This window comes from Thalassophryne amazonica, chromosome 17 (assembly GCF_902500255.1).
Source record: "Thalassophryne amazonica chromosome 17, fThaAma1.1, whole genome shotgun sequence".
NCBI lineage: Eukaryota > Metazoa > Chordata > Actinopteri > Batrachoidiformes > Batrachoididae > Thalassophryne > Thalassophryne amazonica.
In genome coordinates, this window is record NC_047119.1 from 16,614,016 (window position 1) to 16,639,171 (window position 25,156).

A 25,156-nucleotide genomic window follows, 5' to 3' on the forward strand; every position below is an offset into this window, starting at 1 on the left:
GTGCATAGTGAAAGTTTTTGTTTGTTTTTTTTTTTGTTTTGTTTTTTTTGGAATGCACATCTTCATGGTGATGTGGAGCAGACAAGGATTTTCTTAAAGACAAGATCTGAAATTTGAACTAGTTTCCCAGAAGGCACATGGGACACATGAGCTTAAATCCTTCACTGTTCCACTCCACCATGAAACTGTAACCGGTGGGGCATGAGACAAAAGGTGCACTATGCAGTTTCTCAGACCATAGCCACAGAAATGCATAACTCATAGGTTTCTTAGTGGCTTCCATCACGTCTCCATCTTGCATAGGCACTCAGATTTTTCAGAACTGCCTGGTCTGTATATTGTCTGGTATTTGTCTGGTATTTATATTGTGTATATATATTTATATTTGCAAACTGTTTTTCTTTTTTACTTTCACTTTTGATACTCTGTGTGCTTCTTACCCTGTGTGCTGCTACACAATGCTGCTGAAACCCCAATTTCTGTGAGGAAGTCTTCAAAAGGGATCAATAAAGTTCTATCTAATCTAATCTAATTTACTATAGAGTACCATACTGTTTGTATCTATTGCAAATACACATATTTCTATGAGAAGATATAATAGCTGCTTTGAAGGACCCAAAGTGTTTGGAGGAAGTTTCAAAGTATGCAGGTGCAAATCTTTGCACTAAAATATATTCCGTCATGCCCAATAACAGACGTAGATTCTTGATTTATTTAAATGGACACAGCTGAGCTCCACTGGGTAATCCAGAACATCTTTTTAATAGTACATGGCTCGCCCTGCAGCTACATGGGAAAGACATTTTACCACAAACGTGCAACACTAGACATCTCAGTGCAAGGTCAGAGGCGTGTGATCACACCAGCCACTGCAAGCGCACTGATGGTTTTCTGCCAGACAGCATTTTCAGTGAGAAATTGAGATGTTTTCTACATTTGCTATTCACTCTGATAGTGCCTGCTTCAGCACTGATACTTATGTGAATGTGGGTTGAAGGCAGCAGGGGCAACAACCTTTCACCCCGAGACGTTACGCTTATTACTGTCCCACAAATGTAATCTAAATATGACTCACAAGCGCTTAAACTGTCTGCATAACAAGAAGACTAGAGCTCCATGGGAAACGGGAAGCCCCAGACCTTCAGATAACCTCTTACTTCACAGAAAAACAGTGAAAGACTTGCCCATGAAACAGGCTTGTTTTTGTTTCCGTGTGTAGAGTACCACAGCTAACCCACTTTTATGTTAGATAAAACAGTGACTCATTTCCCAATAATTGATTAATCTGTCGGGTAAAAACAGAAATCTAAGACAAGAACTTTTACAGGGGCCATTATTATTCATCTTTTCTGGAAGGTAGCATCACCAGCAGATGTCTTAAAAATAGTTTGAACAGCAGCCAAAAATGTCCCACAGACATTTAAAAACTAGAGTGCCAAGGGCCCCCTATGGGTTACCGGCTCAATTATTTCGGGATAAAAATGTGCACCATTTCCAAACGAACAAATCTACACAAATAATTTTGTGACAGGAACAATGTCAATGACCAATATTGTGCCCTTGTTAAATTAAAAGAAAAGCTATTGGGCACTTTTTGAGAAAATTGGGTCCAAATACCCAAACTGGCTGTTTTTGGCTTTTCCAAACAAATTCCAAACAAACAAATCTATGACTATAATTTTTTGACGTGAAATATGTCAACGACCCATATTAACCCCTTCACAAATTAGACAAAAAGAAATATCAGACAGGTTTTGAGAAAATTGCCTTTAAGTGCTCAAAATGGCTATTTTTGCCAAAAAAAAAATGGCCGCAATTTCCAAGCGAACGGCTGCCATTGCCAAACAAATGAGTCTACAAATATGATTTTTAGACAGGAACAATGTCAATGACCCATATTACGCCCTTGCCAAATTAGAAAAAAGTTATCAAACAGTTTTTGAGATATCGCATTAAACGGGCAACAACGACATAGACGGACGCTGCGCCACGACAAAAAAATCACAACTCTAAGAAACAACCTGTTTCTTTTCCTGTGGTTTTAAATGAAAAGGAGCTGCTGGTGGCCAATGCCCTCACTGTCTTGAGAGAGGGTAGCTATGTCTCAATTCATGTGCAGTATCCTTCGAAGGCTACGTTCTATGAATCAAGACAAAGCATAGGCCGAACCAACCATTCTGCAATAAGACAGTCTAGTCCACAGAGCGTTGGGCAGAGCTTATCCCGGCCAACTAGCAACCTTAACAGGTGCGTATGACAAGTGTGACAGAGGCCGGCAGGAGTCGCGGTGCAATAGTAGTCAGTAAACCTCACTCCCCAACAGCTAAAAAGATTCTCTAGTCACAAGACCAGAGCCCTGGGCTTTTGCCTTCTGGATAGAAAGTCTTCCTCACATGCTGGAGATCATGAGTTTGTGTCCTAAGAGAAGCGTGTAGGAGGAGTCAAACACAATGCAGATCAAGCCGCTACACAAGCTAGCATCGTGGGCCTAACCTGTAGTTTAGATGTAATTTTTTTCAGTACTTATATAATACACATTACTTATGTGTATTACAGTGGTCCCTCGCTATAACGCGGTTCACCTTTCGCGGCCTCGCAGTTTCAGGGATTTTTTTAGTCCAATTTTGCATGCTTTTTTATTTTTACAGCACACTGTGTTCTGCATCCTCATCAAGCAGGCCGGTCGTGGCACCAGTCGGCATCACCGCGAAGATAGAGTACGCGCATTGTGTTCTGCATGTCTGTTTATAAGAATCTTCTCGCCCAGAAGAAAAAAGAGCGCCAACAACTACCCATAACTGTGTTCTTCACTTGGAAAAAGGCACCTGCACCGAGGTGTCACTCAGTGGAATAAGACGCTACAGCGGAGCAGCGCCAGGACGAAGATGAACTGTGTAATACTGGTGAGTCACTATTAATAATTTCTTAAGTGTCCAACCTCGTAGGTTGATCATTAAAATTAAATTAGTTAGTTCTAAAAGCCATCATAATTATTTATCGGAAAACGTTCTATTTTTATTTCTCAAACAAATGTTTGGACCTGAAAAGAGGTTTTGATCTTTGGTTTCATTCTATAATACTGGACTTATTTTTCTACTAGGTTTGAACTTTGAGTGTTTACACAGGAGAGAAAAGTGAAAAAAAATGTTAATTCCTGTTTGAGAAAAGTGTATAAAGTGTGTAGTGAGGGGTTTTACAGCCTAAAAACATCTATCATAATTGTAAAAAATAACAGTGACTACTTCACAGATTTCGCCTATTGCGGGTTATTTTTAGAACGTAACTCCCGCAATAAATGAGGGACCACTGTATATATTTGTAGCCCAAAATTGTCCATTTGTGTTTTTTAATCAACCATTTGTCTAGAAAAAATAATCGTGCAGTTGCATTTGATATTGTTTGAGTCACAAAGGATCCACCTGTTGTTCACCTGTCCAAGGATCCTTCCAAATGAGACAGTCTAGTCGCGAAACTGTCGGTGGGGCTAAATGGGCGTGTCTGAAACAGTAGGCAAGAGTCCAGTTGTAGACTTTCATGACACATAAAATAAGTAATTTAAAGCCTAAATTTTGCTTGTATAAGAAAAAAAAATCCCTTTGGCTAGGTTTAGCTGAATATATTTAACTACACTGTAAAACCTGAGAAGTTGGTTTAGCTCAAACATTTGGAGGAAAACAATGACCTCAAACCATTTAAGTTTATTTAACTCATAATTCATCCATCAAAGCTTATTTTAAGTAAAATAAACTTGGTGATTTTTAGTGCAGCCAAATGACTGATGAAGAAATATACGCTGTCTACTGATCGCAAGCGCAGACTCACAAGTGAGACAAATCTCATTTTTTAAATGGAGCCTCATATATGGTATATTGCATATCACAAGAGAAGGCAAGCATGAAGCATTTGCCAAAAAAAATAAAAAATAAAAACGTGAAGAGAAATAAACATGACCGGCCATGGTATAATGCAATCTACAAACTCACCACTAGATGACACTAAGTCCTACACACTGTAGCTTTAAATGAGCATAATACTGTAATTTTCATGAAGTAAATGCAATTTTTAATATGCACTTGACATATTACGTTTATTCAGCACTTAATCACCCAACTTTATTTGGCTAAATTGAATTAATTATCAATATCTGAATTAGTTGATTAAAGTGGTTTTGAGCATACTATAATAGGTTTGCTTGAACTGATTGAGTTGGGCTAACTTATCAGGCTTTACATTGTCTGAAAGATACATCAAAACTGACTTTGCACAAGAGATTCTCCACTGAAGGTTATTTTTAGTGAGACAAATCACTTTGCAGGAAGGAGCAACGGAAGACCTTTTTTTTTTTTGTCTATGCAGGAAAATCATCCGATTGTCTACTTTGTGCCCTGACACTGCTGCATAAACCACAATGCACAATATGACTCACTGATTAATTCAATGTCTGCATAAGTGAGCGTTAGAACTCACTATCACCTGCTGCACGCTGATATGATGCAATTCCGAAATAACTGATTTAAACAGTTTGCACTTTCCATCCATGTCAGAAACTTCAAATAATAATGATTTATGCAGGGCGACTGAGTACAGATGCCACACTCTGGCCCCACTGTGACGGACAGCTGCTTGGCTTGGTGAGGATGAATGATTAATGAGAGGAAAAGAGAGCGGGTGATACTCTTATCCTGTCTGTTTTTAATTGGACTGAGTCCGGCTGGAGACCACAATGACGGCTTTGTGGAGGAGGAGGGTGGATGGAGAGCGTGTAGACGTATGCACACGTGCAGAGGTTTGTGTGTGTGCGGCGTGTGCGCGTGCTCAGAGGGGTGATTAAATACTGGTGAATTAGCGGCCATGGGCTCGTTTAGGGTTCGTCTAAAGCTCCCCATCGTCCCCACAGACCAGAAAAGTGGCCGCTGTGACCACATGCCTGTGGTGGAGTTTGATGAAGCTGTTCACACCAGTCACGCGACACAAGATCATAACTTAGAGCTGATGCCAGAGGCATACACTCATTCAGTCGCCATGGACGCTACGTAACTTGGTTCATATGTGTGTATTATGTGTGCAAGATATCTTAAGAATGCCTACTTTGATTGTGATTAAAGTTGGCAGATACACTAGACATACTATGAACGGTAAGAAGTAATCTGATTTTCAGTATGTGACCTTTTGACCTCTTAAAATAGCTCAAGGTTAGCCTTCTTTGAACTTGTCCAAGGTCTTTGTCTCGAGAATGGTCCCTGTGAATTTGAAAACCCTGACTGTAATAGGACTGGAGTTATGCTGAGCACAGACTGACGGACACTTAAAGTCTTCGCAATACCCTATATGGCCATATTTTGGCCTCAGGTAAAAATGGGTCACTATCTCTACAAATTGCCTTCAGTCTTGACTTTGTGGGTTAGCTATGAAGTTTTTCTACTTTCGTTCTCTGTAAGGTTCCTCAAATGTTCCCCAATTGCACTTTGTCAAGTCATTAAGGTAACTGTTATGATGTTTAAATAACTGCTGTTGTTTGTTCTGTCTGTTGTGCACTGTATGTGTGGATTAATAACACAAGCAGGCCCTTAAAATTGACTTTAAAACCATACTTGCACATTTACAACAATTTTATTACCCCACCACTAAATAATTATGCCATTTCACCCCACCAAATAAAAAAAAATTCTGGAGACGCCACTGCCTGAACTTCCCCAAAATGAAACCGCAGCAAGAAACTGAAATTTTTAATACGGAATCTACATTTTCAGTATAAATACTGCATTTTTACTTTTGTCTTAAATGTGTGCACATTAAAGAATGTGCACAGTAGGTGAAGTACATTTAAGAGTTTGGCCTGCAAACATCAACCCGTAGCCAGAACAAATAATCCACAATCTGCCTTTCTGGTCGTTCCCTCTAGTTTTCCTTCAAAGTTTCTGCACTTTATTCCAATTAATCTCACTCTCTTGACATTCAATCCAATTACATTTCACAGCCATCTGGCTTTCTAATGGAGATCATACACAGATAGGTCGGGGTGTGTATGTGGCAGGGGTTCGGTGTGTGCTGCAGTGTTTGGGGTGGCTGTGGCATGATGGGAAGCCCCACTCAGATTAGTCACACCGCATTATTTCGACGACGGGACAATGGGTGACGGGCGGCGGGCGAACCCCAGCTGTCATCCATGAAAGAGCAGAAAAACAAGATTTAGGACTGGACGCGTCCTCTCACTATGCTGGAGAAGGAGGTCTTGCATTCATTAACAGGCCCAGTGAGCAGGGAGGGGCTGGGTTTGAGCTGCACATCTCTCAGCACTGTGGATCTGAACTATTCTTGCTCTCCTTAGAAGTTTTTTGGCTCCTGCAGGGGTGCAGCCAGAACTGCTAGGCCAAAGGACCTACCCCCCCCCCCCCCCCGCAACCACCACCACCGCCTTGGAAACACTTCAGACTGCACTAAAAGCCCAAACACAATCCACCAAACACGCCTCTGCTTCTTTTTTTACTCACTTGCATTCTCCATTTCCACTCGGTGAACCTTCACATCTTCCTCCATTCAGGCATGATTCAGTTGGTGCCGAGCACTTTAGACCTGTTGAGCGCAGGAGGAACATCAGACCACACGTTTGACCCCCCCATCACACCATCTGCACAGTAAAACCTGCAGCAGCTGCTGCTGGCCTACATGTTAATGATTCCCACCAGAGATTTAGAACATATCATTATTCACACACGATGTCATTTTTTAATGCACGCACACGTTTGAGCATCCGCATCTTTAATTGATTTGTTACACAGGAGGGTCCTTAGGGGATTTTTTTTTTGGGGGGGGGGGGGGGGGGGAGTAGAACTTGGTGGACACCGGTGCGGCCAAAGCGCGTGGTGCATGTTTTTTTTTTTTGTTTTTTTTTGGAGGGGGGCGGGGTGGGAGGGGGAGGAGGAGGCGCACACTTTGCAGCACGCAGCAGCTGCAGGGCTCAGGCGCGGAACAAAAGGAAATCAGAGTCCAGCACGAGCCATAAAGCCTCTCTCCTCTGGCATTGTTTACCGGCAGGACCCCCCCCCCCCCCCCCCCCACAACACTCTCCCACACAGACAGACAAAAGGTGCCCCCCCTGCGCACTCCTCCCCCCAACACAGCGTCCCCCAGCAATATGCACCAACTTTTCAACCTCTTTGAGCCTCCAAGTTATTTCTCACAGCTCATCGAGGCCTACAAAAAGGCTTTTTTTTTAAATAAATAAATTCACAAATAAATATATATTTATTAAAATATATACATGATCAATATATAAATTATAATAAATGTGATACAGTAAATAATAACAAATAAATAAATGTTACTTTCATAAAGGACATTTAATACATTTAAATAGTTTCAGAGGTTTAGGTTGTGGCGTGTTACGATATTTTTTTAAAAAGCAACATTTAATCTGAAAAGGTGTAAATTAAATAACGTGCAAAAAGTGAGCTGAGCTCATTCCAAAAAAAAAAAAAAAAAAAAGGTCAAACCGATTCAATAAAAAGAGAATCCATAAGCATTAGATTACTTAAAGTTCAAATAAATCATTCACTTGCTGCTTGACTGCTTGATTTATATTAACTTTTATTGCTGTATATACGGCCGTGCACTCGGGTCACGTGCTCTGTTTCTCCATAAATTGTGCCAGTAACACGAAAAAAAAATTGTGATATTTTACCTTGTGAGATGACAATGGCAGAAATCAGAAATGTCAGTTTCACAAAGAAACGATACATTCCTCCTCTTCAACTTCACTGCTGTGTTCGAGTCCCGCGTAGGGTTGGCATAGATCCAACGTTTGTTGTACTCCAGATGTTGTCTCAAAGTTTAAAGCAAAAACAAAAAATAACAAACAAAATCCTCTGCAAAGTTATAATCCAACAGAGAGAAGAAGAATCTCCAGGAGGGCTCAGTTCATAGATGTTAACCTGCTGCCTTCGGAGTTCTCAATGAAAAGTCATGAGGCAACTCCGCAGGTTCCTCCCACGCCCCCCCCCCCCCCCCCCACCCGCTCTCCTCCACAGACAAAATAAAAGCTGCCTCTTCTCTCTCTCCACATGCTGCAGGAGGAACAGCAGTCGGACAGTTAAGTCCATAAATCTGGCACATTTTTTAGTCATTACCTCCGCCAACAAAGTTGTTAGGTTTTTTTTTTTTGTCTGTCTGTGGACAGTCTGTAACCCACAATTATTCGTATATTATGAAATTTTTACTGAAGATTCATTTCTTGATAGGCAAGAACTCATTAAATTTTCAAGGTCATAGGTCAAAGTTAGGAAAAATCTTGGAAAGTTGGAAAAATCCCTATCTTTTACATTAAATGAATTTTCAAAAATTCATAACTGTCAAAAAAGATCAAATTTCTTTCATATTTGAGAGTGTTATGTAGGATGGTATCCTTTACTGACTGACAAAGTTTGATCTGATCCAGATTACAGATTTTGTGCCCATATAAATTTAACATTGAAAACCCCATTTCATGTATATTTTACATGGTATCTTAATCAAATATGCCCCAATGACACTCATATTTGAAAAAGAGGTGCAGACTGACACTCATTATCATCTAACAAAATTTTATCCAGATCTGATCTAGACTGTGGATTTTGTGGACATTTGAATTTAGCATTGAAAAGCCCATTTAATGTATATTTTACATTATATCTTAATCAAACATGCTCCAATCACTGTCATATTTGAAAGTGAGGTACATACTGGCACTCACTATCGCCTGACAAAGTTTTATCCAGATCTGATCCAGATTACAGATTTTGTGGTCATTTAAATTTACCATTGAAAACCTAATTTAATGTATATTTTACATGGTATCTTAATCAAATACGCCCCAATGACACTCATATTTGAAAAAGAGGTGCAGACTGACACTCATTATCATCTAACAAAATTTGATCCGGATCTGATCCAGACTGTGGATTTTGTGCGCATTTGAATTTAACATTGAAAAGCCCTTTTAATGTATATTTTACATTATATCTTAATCAAACATGCTCCAATCACTCTCATATTTGAAAGTGAGGTACATACTGGCACTCACTATCGCCTGACAAAGTTTGATCCAGATCTGATCCAGATTACAGATTTTGTGGTCATTTAAATTTACCATTGAAAACCTCATTTAATGTACATTTTACATGGTATCTTAATCAAATACGTCCCAATGACACTCATATTTGAAAAAGAGGTGCAGACTGACACTCATTATCATCTAACAAAATTTGATCCAGATCTGATCTAGACTGTGGATTTTGTGGACTTTTGACTTTAGCATTGAAAAGGCAATTTAATGTATTTTACATTATATCTTAATCAAACATGCTCCAATCACTCTCATATTTGAAAGTGAGGTACATACTGGCACTCACTATCCCCTGACAAAGTTTGATCCAGATCTGATCCAGATTACAGATTTTGTGGTCATTTAAATTTACCATTGAAAACCTCATTTAATGTATATTTTACATGGTATCTTAATCAAATATGCCCCAATGACACTCATATCTGAAAAAGAGGTGCAGACTGACACTCATTATCATCTGACAAAATTTGATCCGGATCTGATCCAGACTGTGGATTTTGTGGGCATTTGAATTTAACATTGAAAAGCCCTTTTAATGTATATTTTACATTATATCTTAATCAAACATGCTCCAATCACTCTGATATTTGAAAGTGAGGTACATACTGGCACTCACTATCGCCCGACAAAGGTTGATCCAGAGCTGATCCAGATTACAGATTTTGTGGTCATTTAAATTTACCATTGAAAACCTCATTTAATGTATATTTTACATGGTATCTTAATCAAATATGCCCCAATGACACTCATATTTGAAAAAGAGGTGCAGACTGACACTCATTATCTTCTAACAAAATTTGATCTGGATCTGATCCAGACTGTGGATTTTGTGGGCATTTGAATTTAACATTGAAAAGCCCTTTTAATGTATATTTTACATTATATCTTAATCAAACATGCTCCAATCACTCTGATATTTGAAAGTGAGGTACATACTGGCACTCACTATCGCCCGACAAAGGTTGATCCAGAGCTGATCCAGATTACAGATTTTGTGGTCATTTAAATTTACCATTGAAAACCTCATTTAATGTATATTTTACATGGTATCTTAATCAAATATGCCCCAATGACACTCATATTTGAAAAAGAGGTGCAGACTGACACTCATTATCTTCTAACAAAATTTGATCCGGATCTGATCCAGACTCTGGATTTTGTGGGCATTTGAATTTAACATTGAAAAGCCCTTTTAATGTATATTTTACATTATATCTTAAACTAACATGCTCCAATTACTCTCATATTTGAAAGTGAGGTACATACTGGCACTCACTATCGCCTGACAAAGTTTGATCCAGAGCTGATCCAGATTAAAGATTTTGTGGTCATTTAAATTTACCATTGAAAACCTCATTTAATGTATATGTTATATGGTATCTTAATCAAATATGCCCCAATGACACTCATATTTGAAAAATAGGTGCAGACTGACACACATTATCATCTAACTAAATTTGATCCGGATCTGATCCTGACTGTGGATTTTGTGGGCTTTTGAATTTAACATTGAAAAGCCCTTTTAATGTATATTTTACATTATATCTTAATCAAACATGCTCCAGTCACTCTCATATTTGAAAGTGAGGTACATACTGGCACTCACTATCGCCTGACAAAGTTTGATCCATATCTGATCCAGATCTCCATCCACTTTGACCTTGAAAATTTTTTGCAAGGTAAAGATTTGTGGAATTGGAAACTAGTGTTAGTGGAAGTTTGTGTTCTTTGAGCACGGTGTTCTCGTTTTGTCTCTGTATCTCACTGCAATGGAGTTGAACTGACACAATAAAGATGTGATTGAAGTTTCAGCTTTATTCGAAAAAAAATATCAGCTTCATGTTGGAGTGAGGCAAAGAAGAATTTAGACACAGGAAAAGCGATCAACTGGAGGCTTGAGTTTCCCTATGTTCTGGCAGATCTGAAGTGAAATTTCATGTCTTCTTTTTTCCACAGCCCATTTCTTTTCAGAATAAAGTTCTTCAGTTGGTAACACTCAAATGAATAAAGTTAATCCACGTTAACATAAGTAATATTCATGCAAACTTTGGACAAACTTAAATCATTTGAGTGCTACCAACTGAATAATCTATTTTATTCACTGCATGAAGCTGTATCATGGGAGTGAAGCAGTATGCACACAGTTTCGTGAATCCCAACCAGAGAAACCTATGTTTTTCGAGAGCCGTCAAGGGTGTTTTGGTGGCTTCCCTCGCTATTCTCTTGTTGCACAAATCACTCGGTTTTTGAGACCAAACAGATTTACTGTAGAGTACGATTGTGTTGCATTTCTTAATGATTGATGTAAATTCAGTCCAAGACATATTCAGTCACTAGGAAATATTCACTTTGACTTGTTTCAAGAAAACCGGCTGTAAAACTAATCATTTGTCAGAACAATAATACTTATGTTTAATTTGTCCAGTTACCGATGGTCTCTGAAAGTGGGAGGAGTATGTACCGGTAGTTTAAAAATGACTATAATTTGGCTGAATTAAAGATGAAAATCTACACTGCAAGAACATGTTGTGTGTTTCAGTTCAGTTCCATTGTGGTGTGAAAAGTGTGAAAATATACGATTACTTGTGGACATGACTGTATGAGAAGAAGATAAAACTCTGGAGGTAAGTTCACATCTGTCATCCGAAGGGACCTGAATTACATAAAACCCTGCCAAGTTTTAGGAACGAGAGGGTTTTGATTAAAAAAAAACAACACATAGCTATTGAAAATCACCACCTAAATTAACATATCTATATATATGTACTGCTGATATTTTATACAATATTTATACAACAGTTTATACAACATTCACACATATGCACCAAAGAAAGTCAAAATCAAGTCAGATCATTTTCTCCCCCATGGTGTACGCATCAATTCTATGCAAACGACATGTTGTTTCACAGACCAGGGGTTTCCTGCTCCATTGTTTATTTCATTGTTTTTTTACATTTATTATTATTGCGTGGGTTTCCTCCCACAATCAAAAACCATGCTTATTTAGGGTCTGTTTCATTCTATTCCCCTGACCAAAGCAGAGTCTCTACATCTGGAGTTGGTCCCTGGGTGCCGGACTGTGGCTGCTCACTGCTCCTAGTGGTTGGATTGTGTGTAACTGTAACTAGGATGGGTTAAATGCAGAGGACAAGTTTCACTGTATGTATCTATATGTACAATGACAATAAAGACTCCAATCAAGGGTCGCGGGGGGCTGGAGCCTATTCCAGCAGTCATAGAGCTTGAGGCAGGGTGCACCCTGGACAGGACGCCAGTCTGTCGCAGGGCCTCTTCTATTCTATTCTATTCTATTCTATTCTATTCTATTCTATTCTATTCTATTCTATTCTATTCAAGTGTGTACCATCAACTGTTACTGAGTAATCATGTTCAGAAGAAGCATAGGCACATGATGACATAATATTCCACAGACTACGTACATGGTATTACAGCATTAAAATCTCATATATCTGCTTGACTTTTCATTGAGTCACAACCTCGTGAAATCAGAATCAGAATCAGAATAGCTTTTATTCGCCAAATATCTACAGAATACAAGGAATTTGACTTCAGTTTGAGCTGCACTCTCTCTGTACAGCATGTATAAATATATACACTGAATAATTCACAGTAATAAAATGTGCAAATGAAATGTGCAAGAAAAATAAAATGTGCAATAAGAGAAAACGAAAGGGAAGGATGTGTGAGACAGACAACAGACTGAAGTTAAACTGCACATGAGAGATGAGTTTTTTGAAGGCACATTTCAGTTTCCTTGGCAGTTTTACATAATTATTATTAATAATTATTACAAATTATATTATTAATTATTATTAATAATTATATTGTTACTGATTATATTACTAATTACATAATTATTACCCTGACATATATTACATCATAGCTTCTGTTTCTATAATAACTTAATAATAACAATTAATAATAATAATAATAATAATAATAAAAACAATAACAATAATAACAAATAATAAAATACTAATAAACATAATTCTATAATAATATAACCATATTTATAGCTTAGCCTACTAACTATAATTTAGTTTTACAACAAGTCTACAGACACTACAATCTTCTCCTGTATGAACATTTAGGTTTCAGGAGCAAACTCCTATAATATTATGTAGTAACTATATTTCTTGTATATGTTGTTTACTACCCTGATTGTGTATATGTCACTTATATACATGCTGTCCATATTCTTGAGCCGCTTTGGTGGGTAGGGAGAGTTCCCATGGGATAAAAAAGCTTTTAAACCTACCATCCCTGGTTCTCAAGACCAGGCACCTAAGTGGCTCTACTCTACTACTTGTTTATATATATACTTAGATATACTTTAATATACACTAGTAGAGTTCTACCTTAGATTTGGAATGTATAATAGAAGATATACCTTACTGAATTTTCATAACGCTGCATGGATGTTCCTAAAACACATGACCACTTGTCTTCCACAAGCAGCTGCATTTTCTGCTGTGTATTTCTGTTACAACATGTACACGTCTGCAGTAGATTTTGACAACCCTTCTTTTTTCTCTCTATGTCTCGGGGGAAGTGAAACTCTTGGTGAGTGTCTGCGGAGTTTCATCACCTCGGGCCAAAGATTATTTTATTATGGAGCTGATGCACATGCTGGTCCTTATGTTGGTTTTAACTGCCAAATGAACCAAGGCCAAAAAAACAAAAAACAAAAAAAATTTAAAAAGGGAGCTACAGTCTCTGGAGGCACATGTAACGTGGGAATCACGGAAAGACAAGAGGGCAGGAAGAGAAAAAGGAACACAGTCAGCTACCACTTTATTGCATTAAGCAAACAAATGTGAAGTGCAAAGGGGGAAAGTGTTGGAATTAACTGATAAAAAGATGAGTTCAGGCATGCAGTGTAATAGAACGGCCCCACCTGACCGAGCGTGAGAAACGTTGAATCCACCAGACACATGCTCAGCACCACTCATGCCGTACTGTTAACACATGCCCTCATGCCTCCTCTCCACATTTAGTAAAGTGCAGCTTTAAAACCGTACAGATGAGTCTGTGGGTTTTTTTTTTTTTTATCTGGGTTGAAATCTGAGCTTCTGTTTGCTTGTGAAGCACTCATCAAGATTTGTTTGGGGGAAAATTTAAGGCCTGAGAAAATGCTTTGTAGTTGATTCACAAGGTTGGGAAGGGGAAGGCCTGAATTAAGGAAAACAAACAGCTGCTTAATATAGAAATTAAAAGTTATAAAGCTTTGAGAGGTCAGCACAAAGTGCAATAAACAGGATCTTTTTTTTTCTAGATCGAGTATATATGTGACTGCCTTTTGTTGCACGGTCTGAACTGGAACCCATTGTGGTTTCGTTTTACACACACTTCCTTCCTTGCATGGGAGCAGGAATGGACTCAGGCCAGAGGTTTTGATAAAAAGAAGCTCGTCTTGACAAGGATCACATGATGTCATCCTACTATCAAACCCCAAAGCCAGAGCCGATGTTATTATTGTTGGTCACACCCAATTTGCAGTAGGTCTTACAATGAAGCATCATGAGACATGAAGCAGTCATAAGAGGCTTTGGGTATTTACGTTTTCCCATCATTTACTTTAACCACTACACACAGTAAATGTGCAGCTTTATATAGACTTTTGCAACCATATTATCAGAATCTGAATGTTGAAAACAAGCATACAGACAAAAAACACCTTGATTTCTTTATTGATTTAGTATGTGAAGACAAAAGGCAATTGCTGATCATCAGTCTGTAAATACAATGATGGTAAAATCTGATGTAATACAAACTTCATTCTAATTTGCAGCTGAAAGAGCTGAAAATTGTTCACACATTTCACTTATATACATTCGTATTTATTTAATATTTTGCAGCTTGTCATTATTTTTAAGTCCTTTTACACTACTGTATGTGGTGATGATTTACCCAATTATAGTAAAACAAATTAAAATAATTTAAAGTTGTATTGAATTTTGGCAAAATATAATGTTATATATTCTGAGTGACATTAAGTGTATTCTTTTTAAATTGCAAAAAAAAAAATCTACAGACATTTTATAAAATTTGCAGAATATTTATTCCTTATATAGTTTGCTAAAAGTAAAAAAAAAAATCCCTATATTTTAAGAATCATTTTTGTAGGTATAAAACTGGCTTAAAGATTTAAACAAAAGCAGCACATTTACTGCAGAAATGATCCAAGAGAGCAGAAAGTCTTGTTTCTATTCTGAACATAGCTGACATCACTTTGCATCTTTGTCATAACAAGGCTTTTGAAGAGACTTTTTGCTGTTGACATGAAGATAAATGAATAGGAGACGAATATCGGCCCCCTGTGGTCTGGCACCTCTTGTGTGGTTCCTGAGGATGTTGAATCAGAAAACAGAGGTCCGCAGGTGTCCCATTTATCACCTTCGCTGATGGCCTTTTCATTCACTTCTCATATACATGAAGGTTATGTTAATATCAGACATGTCTGGACTTTAGTCATGAGAATAGAGAATTGCAGATCAAGGACTTTGCCACGTGGGCACCCTCATGGCAAGTCAGTGCATGAAAACAGAGTCAAAGTGAGAATGCTATGCATGAATGTGTATGACTGATTATTGTTCAAAATTAAACTTCTATCTCTACAATCACATTCTAATGTTTTGTAACCTATATTATAGAGACTATATAGAGACAATTAGCTAATTGTAAATACACGGACATGACTGAATCTATGGATAACACTGCAACAGATGTCCATAACTTGTGCAAAGAAATGTGGACAAAGTCCCTTAAATGTGTCCCAGATGTGACAATCAGAGCAATAAGACAGTATTTAACAGAGAACATTTCCGCTGTCATCTGTAATTCTGTACACACACACACACACACACACACACACACACACACACACACACACACACACACACACACACACACACACAGTGCGCACATTTTTGTCATCATTCAATATTACAACAGTAAAAATATCTTGTGTGAAACTATATCAATTCAATTCAATTTCAATTTATTTCCTTTATATAGCGCCAAATCACAACAGAGTTGCCTCAAGGCTCTTCACACAGGTAAGGTCTAACCTTACCAACCCCCAGGATGGAGCTGCACCTTAAACACTTAAAAAAAACAGAATCAGGCATCAGAAAGACAAAAAATATTGTATAATTTGCCAGCATTAAACAACAAAAAAACTGAAGAAATACTAAGGTGATCGCCGGCCGCTAGCCCTAAACGTCACTAAAAGACCCAGAATTTAGGTGAAGTTGAGGCTGCAGCCCGCTCCAATTACTAATAAAATGAATTAAAAGAGTAAAAAGCGTAAAACAAAACTGTACCAGTATGCTAGCCATATGAAAGGGAAAATAAGTGCATCTTAAGTCTGGACTTGAAAGTCTCCACAGAATCTGATTGTTTTATTGACGCAGGGAGATCATTCTACAGAACAGGGGCATGATAAGAGAAAGCTCTGTGACCCGCAGAGTTCTTATTCACCTTAGGGACACAAAGTAGTCATGCACCCTGAGAACGTAAAGCCTGGGCCGGTACGTAAGGTTTAATTAGTTCAGCTAGGTAGGGAGGTGCCAGTCCATGAATAATTTTATAGGTTAGCAGCAGAACCTTAAAATCTGATCTCACTGGGACAGGAAGCCAGTGAAGAGATGCCAAAATGGGTGTAATGTGGTCGAACTTTCTGCTTCGTGTCAAAATTCTGGCTGCAGCATTTTGAACCAATTGGAGACCCCTAATGCTAGACTGTGGTAAACCAGAAAATAGAACATTGCAGTAGTCCAATCTAGAAGAGATGAACGCATGGATCAGGGTCTCAGCATCAGCCATAGACAGGATGGGACGAATCTTCGCTATATTTCGCAGGTGGAAGAAAGCAGTCCTAGTAAAATTTCTAATATGGAGGCCAAAGGACAACGAAGGATCAAAAATTACCCAAAGGTTCCTCACTTTGTCAGTGTGATGTATGACACATGAGCCTAGGCTGAGTGTTAACTGGTCAAATTGATGCCGATGTCTCACTGAACCAAGAACCATCATTTCAGTCATTTCAGAGTTTAAAAGTAGGAAGTTTCTCGATGTCCAACTTCTCACTGCTGCAAGGCAATCTTGTAAGGATTTTATGTGAATGAGATTACCAGCAGTTATCAGCATATATAACTGAGTATCATCTGCATAGCAGTGAAAGATAATCCCAAAATGCCGCAATATGTGCCCAAGGGGTGCTATATAAAGGGAGAAAAGCAGAAGGCCTAAGACATACCCCTGAGGAACCCCAAATTTCATGTCACTAAGGTCAGAGGTAGTGTGACTGTACAAAACACAGTGACAACGACTGGTCAAGTATATGACGTCAGCCATGCAAGGGCACTCCCAGTAATCCCAAAATGATTCTCCAGCCTATCAAGTAGAATATGATGATCCACTGTATCAAATGCAGCACTGAGATCTAACAGCAGCAGAACCGTAGTGGTGTCCGAATCCATTGTAAGCAGAAGATCATTCACCACTTTAGTGAGAGCCGTCTCTGTGGAATGATATTTTCTAAAAGCAGACTGCAGTGGCTCAAAGAGATTATTCTCAGTAAGACAATCAATCAATCAATCAATTTTTTTATATAGCGCCAAATCACAACAACTTTATATTGTAAGGCAAGGCCATACAATAATTATATAAAACCCCAACGGTCAAAACGACCCCCTGTGAGCAAGCACTTGGCTACAGTGGGAAGGAAAAACTCCCTTTTAACAGGAAGAAACCTCCAGCAGAACCAGGCTCAGGGAGGGGCAGTCTTCTGCTGGGACTGGTTGGGGCTGAGGGAGAGAACCAGGAAAAAGACATGCTGTGGAGGGGAGCAGAGATCGATCACTAATGATTAAATGCAGAGTGGTGCATACAGAGCAAAAAGAGAAAGAAACAGTGCATCATGGGAACCCCCCAGCAGTCTACGTCTATAGCAGCATAACTAAGGGATGGTTTAGGGTCACCTGATCCAGCCCTAACTATAAGCTTTAGCAAAAAGGAAAGTTTTAAGCCTAATCTTAAAAGTAGAGAGGGTGTCTGTCTCCCTGATCTGAATTGGGAGCTGGTTCCACAGGAGAGGAGCCTGAAAGCTGAAGGCTCTGCCTCCCATTCTACTCTTACAAACCCTTGGAACTACAAGTAAGCCTGCAGTCTGAGAGCGAAGCGCTCTATTGGGGTGATATGGTACTATGAGGTCCCTAAGATAAGATGGGACCTGATTATTCAAAACCTTATAAGTAAGAAGAAGAATTTTAAATTCTATTCTAGAATTAACAGGAAGCCAATGAAGAGAGGCCAATATGGGTGAGATATGCTCTCTCCTTCTAGTCCCCGTCAGTACTCTAGCTGCAGCATTTTGAATTAACTGAAGGCTTTTTAGGGAACTTTTAGGACAACCTGATAATAATGAATTACAATAGTCCAGCCTAGAGGAAATAAATGCATGAATTAGTTTTTCAGCATCACTCTGAGACAAGACCTTTCTGATTTTAGAGATATTGCGTAAATGCAAAAAAGCAGTCCTACATATTTGTTTAATATGCGCTTTGAATGACATATCCTGATCAAAAATGACTCCAAGATTTCTCACAGTATTACTAGAGGTCAGGGTAATGCCATCCAGAGTAAGGATCTGGTTAGACACCATGTTTCTAAGATTTGTGGGGCCAAGTACAATAACTTCAGATTTATCTGAGTTTAAAAGCAGGAAATTAGAGGTCATCCATGTCTTTATGTCTGTAAGACAATCCTGCAGTTTAGCTAATTGGTGTGTGTCCTCTGGCTTCATGGATAGATAAAGCTGGGTATCATCTGCGTAACAATGAAAATTTAAGCAATACCATCTAATAATACTGCCTAAGGGAAGCATGTATAAAGTGAATAAAATTGGTCCTAGCACAGAACCTTGTGGAACTCCATAATTAACTTTAGTCTGTGAAGAAGATTCCCCATTTACATGAACAAATTGTAATCTATTAGACAAATATGATTCAAACCACCGCAGCGCAGTGCCTTTAATACCTATGGCATGCTCTAATCTCTGTAATAAAATTTTATGGTCAACAGTATCAAAAGCAGCACTGAGGTCTAACAGAACAAGCACAGAGATGAGTCCACTGTCCGAGGCCATAAGAAGATCATTTGTAACCTTCACTAATGCTGTTTCTGTACTATGATGAATTCTAAAACCTGACTGAAACTCTTCAAATAGACCATTCCTCTGCAGATGATCAGTTAGCTGTTTTACAACTACCCTTTCAAGAATTTTTGAGAGAAAAGGAAGGTTGGAGATTGGCCTATAATTAGCTAAGATAGCTGGGTCAAGTGATGGCTTTTTAAGTAATGGTTTAATTACTGCCACCTTAAAAGCCTGTGGTACATAGCCAACTAACAAAGATAGATTGATCATATTTAAGATCGAAGCATTAAATAATGGTAGGGCTTCCTTGAGCAGCCTGGTAGGAATGGGGTCTAATAAACATGTTGATGGTTTGGATGAAGTAACTAATGAAAATAACTCAGACAGAACAATCGGAGAGAAAGAGTCTAACCAAATACCGGCATCACTGAAAGCAGCCAAAGATAACGATACGTCTTTGGGATGGTTATGAGTAATTTTTTCTCTAATAGTTAAAATTTTGTTAGCAAAGAGAGTCATGAAGTCATTACTAGTTAAAGTTAATGGAATATTCAGCTCAATAGAGCTCTGACTCTTTGTCAGCCTGGCTACAGTGCTGAAAAGAAACCTGGGGTTGTTCTTATTTTCTTCAATTAGTGATGAGTAGAAAGATGTCCTAGCTTTACGGAGGGCTTTTTTATAGAGCAACAGACTCTTTTTCCAGGCTAAGTGAAGATCTTCTAAATTACTGAGACGCCATTTCCTCTCCAACTTACGGGTTATCTGCTTTAAGCTACGAGTTTGTGAGTTATACCACGGAGTCAGACACTTCTGATTTAAAGCTCTCTTTTCAGAGGAGCTACAGCATCCAAAGTTGTCTTCAATGAGGATGTAAAACTATTGACGAGATACTCTATCTCCCTTACAGAGTTTAGGTAGCTACTCTGCACTGTGTTGGTATATGGCATTAGAGAACATAAAGAAGGAATCATATCCTTAAACCTAGTTACAGCGCTTTCTGAAAGACTTCTAGTGTAATGAAACTTATTCCCCACTGCTGGGTAGTCCATCAGAGTAAATGTAAATGTTATTAAGAAATGATCAGACAGAAGGGAGTTTTCAGGGAATACTGTTAAGTCTTCTATTTCCATACCATAAGTCAGAACAAGATCTAAGATATGATTAAAGTGGTGGGTGGACTCATTTACTTTTTGAGCAAAGCCAATAGAGTCTAATAATAGATTAAATGCAGTGTTGAGGCTGTCATTCTCAGCATCTGTGTGGATGTTAAAATCGCCCACTATAATTATCTTATCTGAGCTAAGCACTAAGTCAGACAAAAGGTCTGAAAATTCACAGAGAAACTCACAGTAATGACCAGGTGGACGATAGATAATAACAAATAAAACTGTTTTTTGGGACTTCCAATTTGGATGGACAAGACTAAGAGACAAGCTTTCAAATGAATTAAAGCTCTGTCTGGGTTTTTGATTAATTAATAAGCTGGAATGGAAGATTGCTGCTAATCCTCCGCCCCGGCCCGTGCTACGAGCATTCTGACAGTTAGTGTGACTCGGGGGTGTTGACTCATTTAAACTAACATATTCATCCTGCTGTAACCAGGTTTCTGTTAGGCAGAATAAATCAATATGTTGATCAATTATTATATCATTTACCAACAGGGACTTAGAAGAGAGAGACCTAATGTTTAATAGACCACATTTAACTGTTTTAGTCTGTGGTGCAGTTGAAGGTGCTATATTATTTTTTCTTTTTGAATTTTTATGCTTAAATAGATTTTTGCTGGTTATTGGTGGTCTGGGAGCAGGCACCGTCTCTACGGGGATGGGGTAATGAGGGGATGGCAGGGGGAGAGAAGCTGCAGAGAGGTGTGTAAGACTACAACTCTGCTTCCTGGTCCCAACCCTAGATAGTCACAGTTTGGAGGATTTAAGAAAATTGGCCAGATTTCTAGAAATGAGAGCTGCTCCATCCAAAGTGGGATGGATGCCGTCTCTCCTAACAAGACCAGGTTTTCCCCAGAAGCTTTGCCAATTATCTATGAAGCCCACCTCATTTTTGGACACCACTCAGACAGCCAGCAATTCAAGGAGAACATGCGGCTAAACATGTCACTCCCGGTCCGATTGGGGAGGGGCCCAGAGAAAACTACAGAGTCCGACATTGTTTTTGCAAAGTTACACACCGATTTAATGTTAATTTTAGTGACCTCCGATTGGCGTAACCGAGTGTCATTACTGCCGGCGTGAATTACAATCTTACCAAATTTACGCTTAGCCTTAGCCAGCAGTTTCAAATTTCCTTCAATGTCGCCTGCTCTGGCCCCCGGAAGACAATTGACTATGGTTGCTGGTGTCGCTAACTTCACATTTGTCAAAACAGAGTCGCCAATAACCAGAGTTTGATCCTCGGCGGGTGTGTCGTCGAGTGGGGAAAAACGGTTAGAGATGTGAACGGGTTGGCGGTGTACACGGGGCTTCTGTTTAGGGCTACGCTTCCTCCTCACAGTCACCCAGTCGGCCTGCTTTCCCGACTGCTCGGGATCTGCCAGGGGGGAACTAACGGCGGCTAAGCTACCTTGGTCCGCACCGACTACAGGGGCCTGGCTAGCTGTAGAATTTTCCACGGTGCGGAGCCGAGTCTCCAATTCGCCCAGCCTGGCCTCCAAAGCTACGAATAAGCTACACTTATTACAAGTACCGTTACTGCTAAAAGAGGCAGAGGAATAACTAAACATTTCACACCCAGAGCAGAAAAGTGCGGGAGAGACAGGAGAAACCGCCATGCTAAATCGGCTAAGAGCTAGTAGCTACGCTAACCTAGCGGATTCTTAAAAACACGCAAAGTGAATAATGTGTAAATAATTTAGAGGTGATTCAGCAGAAGGAGTGCTTTAGTTAAGGCACGTAAAGATTACACTGGGAAACAAATCGTAATCTAGATAACTAGATCAATCTAACTGCGCAGATTAAACAGCTAACAGATACAGAAAAACACCGCTGTGCTCCGGAACAGGAAGTGATACAATACCGCAGTGAGAGCCAACCACCAGTCTACAAGCTGTCGTGATTAACACAACAGTAAAGTACTAAGCTAAAGTTCACAGAAGTTACACTAACAGTTAACTAACAGAAGTATATATATATATATAAAAAAAACTATATTTAATGTCTTGATTGAAACCTGCTTCTCACAAGTGATAGCTGTGTTTGGGAGGAAATCCGGCACCATCCCTACAGTGAAGCATGGTGGTGGCTAGTCGGGATTGAGGGAAAGATGAATGCAGCAATGTACAGAGACATCCTGGATGAAAACCTGCTCCAGAGTGCTCTTGACCTCAGACTGGGTCATCTTTCAGCAGGACAATGACAGTCAAGATATCAAAGGAGTGGCTTCAGGACAACTCTGTGACTGTCCTTGAGTGGCCCAGCCAGAGCCCAGACCTGAATCTGATTGAACATCTCTGGAGACATCTGAAAATGGCTATACACCGACACTCCCCATCCAACCTCATGGAGATTGAGAGGTGCTGCAAAGAGGAATGAACAAAACTGCCCAAAGATAGGTGCACAAAGCTTGTGGCATCATATTCAAGAAGACTTGAGGCTGTAATTGCTGCCAAAGGTGCATCAACAAAGAATCGAGCAAAGGCTGGGAATACGTATGTAAATGTGATTTCTTAGGGAGAAGATTTTTGGGATTTTGATATAGTATGTTTAGGTTAATGGCTGCATTATTCATTGTGTCAACAGAGCTGATAACGACAGTAGGAATATGTGTGCACATGTTGCAAAAAATAAAAAAGGTAAGAGGCTCCATCTATGCAGACAAAGGCATGCAACATACGTACAGCATGCACAAGCACAGACACATTCCTTTGTTTTGGGGTACTTTCAGAGTGAAAAGGTGCAGGAAATGGCCACTAATTCACACCCATGTGATAAAAAGAACAACTGGAGAAACACAGCACTTTATTCCCGGTTGGTCTACTCCCATTTTGTCTACTCTAAAATTCCCAGTTCGTCTACAGCAAGGTTCTCAGTTGGTCTACTCCCATTTTGTCTACTCTTATGAAAGTACATAAATCCCATTTCATCTACCCCCATTTTTATTTGGGACTTTTATGCAAATGAAACTTAAAAACTTTTAGTTGATAGTTTTTATTTTTTGCATGAAATTAAGGAAATTGACTTCTACAATATCCTAAAACCTAGCTTTCTAAATAAACTAAAAGAGTAATATTAATGACTTATTTTTGTCTTTAAATATACCAAATGATACAAATACAAAAGAAACTCCAGGCTAACCCTAACCCTAACCCTAAATAAAAATGCTGAAAATTTTTTTTTGAAAATTGGGGGTATTTTTGGTTTATCTAATCATTACAACCTTTTATAATTCAAAATCTTGTAACTAATTAAGAAAAAAAAAACAGGAAAACAAGAGTAGACGAAATGGCACTACTCTACATTTCTAAAAGTAGACCAAATGGGACGTAGACGAAATGGGAGTAGACCAATCAGGAAGTTACCTCTCCTACATTACTCGTGGCAACTCGCTAAATTTTAAATATTCCCCTAACAGGTGTAGGCTGGTGTCACATTATTTCCAATTTTTTTTTAATCCTTTCTGCATGACGGTCCAGGTCAGCATTATTTGAACTCCTGCTTATTTATTTTATTTTATTTGTTTCACCCGCAGACAATAGCGGGTATAATACACAAAAACAGCAAAGGACTTTGAGTGGAAGCTTGATTCTCCCATGTGCCTTCTGGAAAACTGTAGCTGAAATTTCACATCTTCTTTTTGAGAAAATCCTTCTCTGTTCCACAAAAAGTTCATGCATTCCCTGAGTTGTCTCAAGAAAAAGCTGTCTATAAAAGTGAGAATTTATTGTAAATTCATCAAAAGGTGCCAATAACTATCACATACATTTTATATCTGTATGAAAGTGTCTGTGTTTGTTGTTTTCCCCAAAACATTTGACATTTTATTAAATATTCTGATTGTGCCAAAACCGGATTGGTTGTATTTATGAACACATTTTAAAATCTGTCTAGTAATGCTGACCAGGACATACTGAGGGATAAGTGCGATTCTGCTAAGTCTACGAGGTACATCGTATATCTCACTGGGCTAACAATGTTGCCATGCTTATGCTGAAATACAGTGATGAAGGGCCATTTAATTATTTTCATGAAAATTAAATTAAAGACAAACTTGGGATCTGTGAGTAAAGTAAGACCAAAACAATCGATCTTTGCTCAGCTATTACTGACATACAACAAGGCACCATTTTATTTGGATCAAAGGTCAAAACATATATTTAGGAATATTTTCAGGAAAATGTTCAACCAGAGTAAATGGGAACTTGGTGTCACTGAGTAATTTAAGAGAAAGAGTTGTTCTCTTGCATCAGTCTTCTTCTTCTTTGTCTTTCGGCTGTTCCCGTTAGGGGTCGCCACAGCAGATCAATCGTTTCCATCTCACCCTGTCCTCTGTATCTTCCTCTGTCACACCAACCACCTGCATGTCCTCTCTCAGCACATCCATGAACCTCCTCTTTGGTCTCCCTCTTCTCCTCCTGCCTGGTGGCTCCATCCTCAGCATCCTTCTCCCTATATACTCTGGGTCCCTCCTCTGCACATGTCCAAACCATCTCAATCTCGCCTCTCTGACTTTGTCTCCAAACCGTCCCACCTGAGCTGTCCCTCTGATATGTTCATTCCTAATCTTGTCCATTCTTGTCACTCCCAAAGAGAATCTCAACATCTTCAGCTCTGCCACCTCCAGCTCTGCCTCCTGTCTTTTTGTTAGTGCCACTGTCTCTAAACCATACAACATAGCTGGTCTCACTACTGTTTTGTAAACTTTCC

The 25,156-nt window shown here is 39.0% G+C and overlaps 1 protein-coding gene across 2 annotated transcripts in view; it reads right to left on the bottom strand.

The window, feature by feature from the left end:
• Positions 1-7,934, bottom strand: part of notch1a (notch receptor 1a) — a 53,240-nt gene extending 45,306 nt beyond the window's left edge. For both annotated transcript variants that reach the window (XM_034191543.1, XM_034191542.1), the window contains exons 1-2: positions 7,682-7,934; positions 6,492-6,573 (exon numbers count right to left, since the gene is read on the bottom strand). In XM_034191543.1, coding sequence (XP_034047434.1) covers positions 6,492-6,573; positions 7,682-7,739 — 140 coding nt within the window. In that variant the 5' untranslated portion in view covers positions 7,740-7,934. The remainder of the gene's footprint in view (positions 1-6,491; positions 6,574-7,681) is intronic.
• Positions 7,935-25,156: the final 17,222 nt, after the last annotated feature.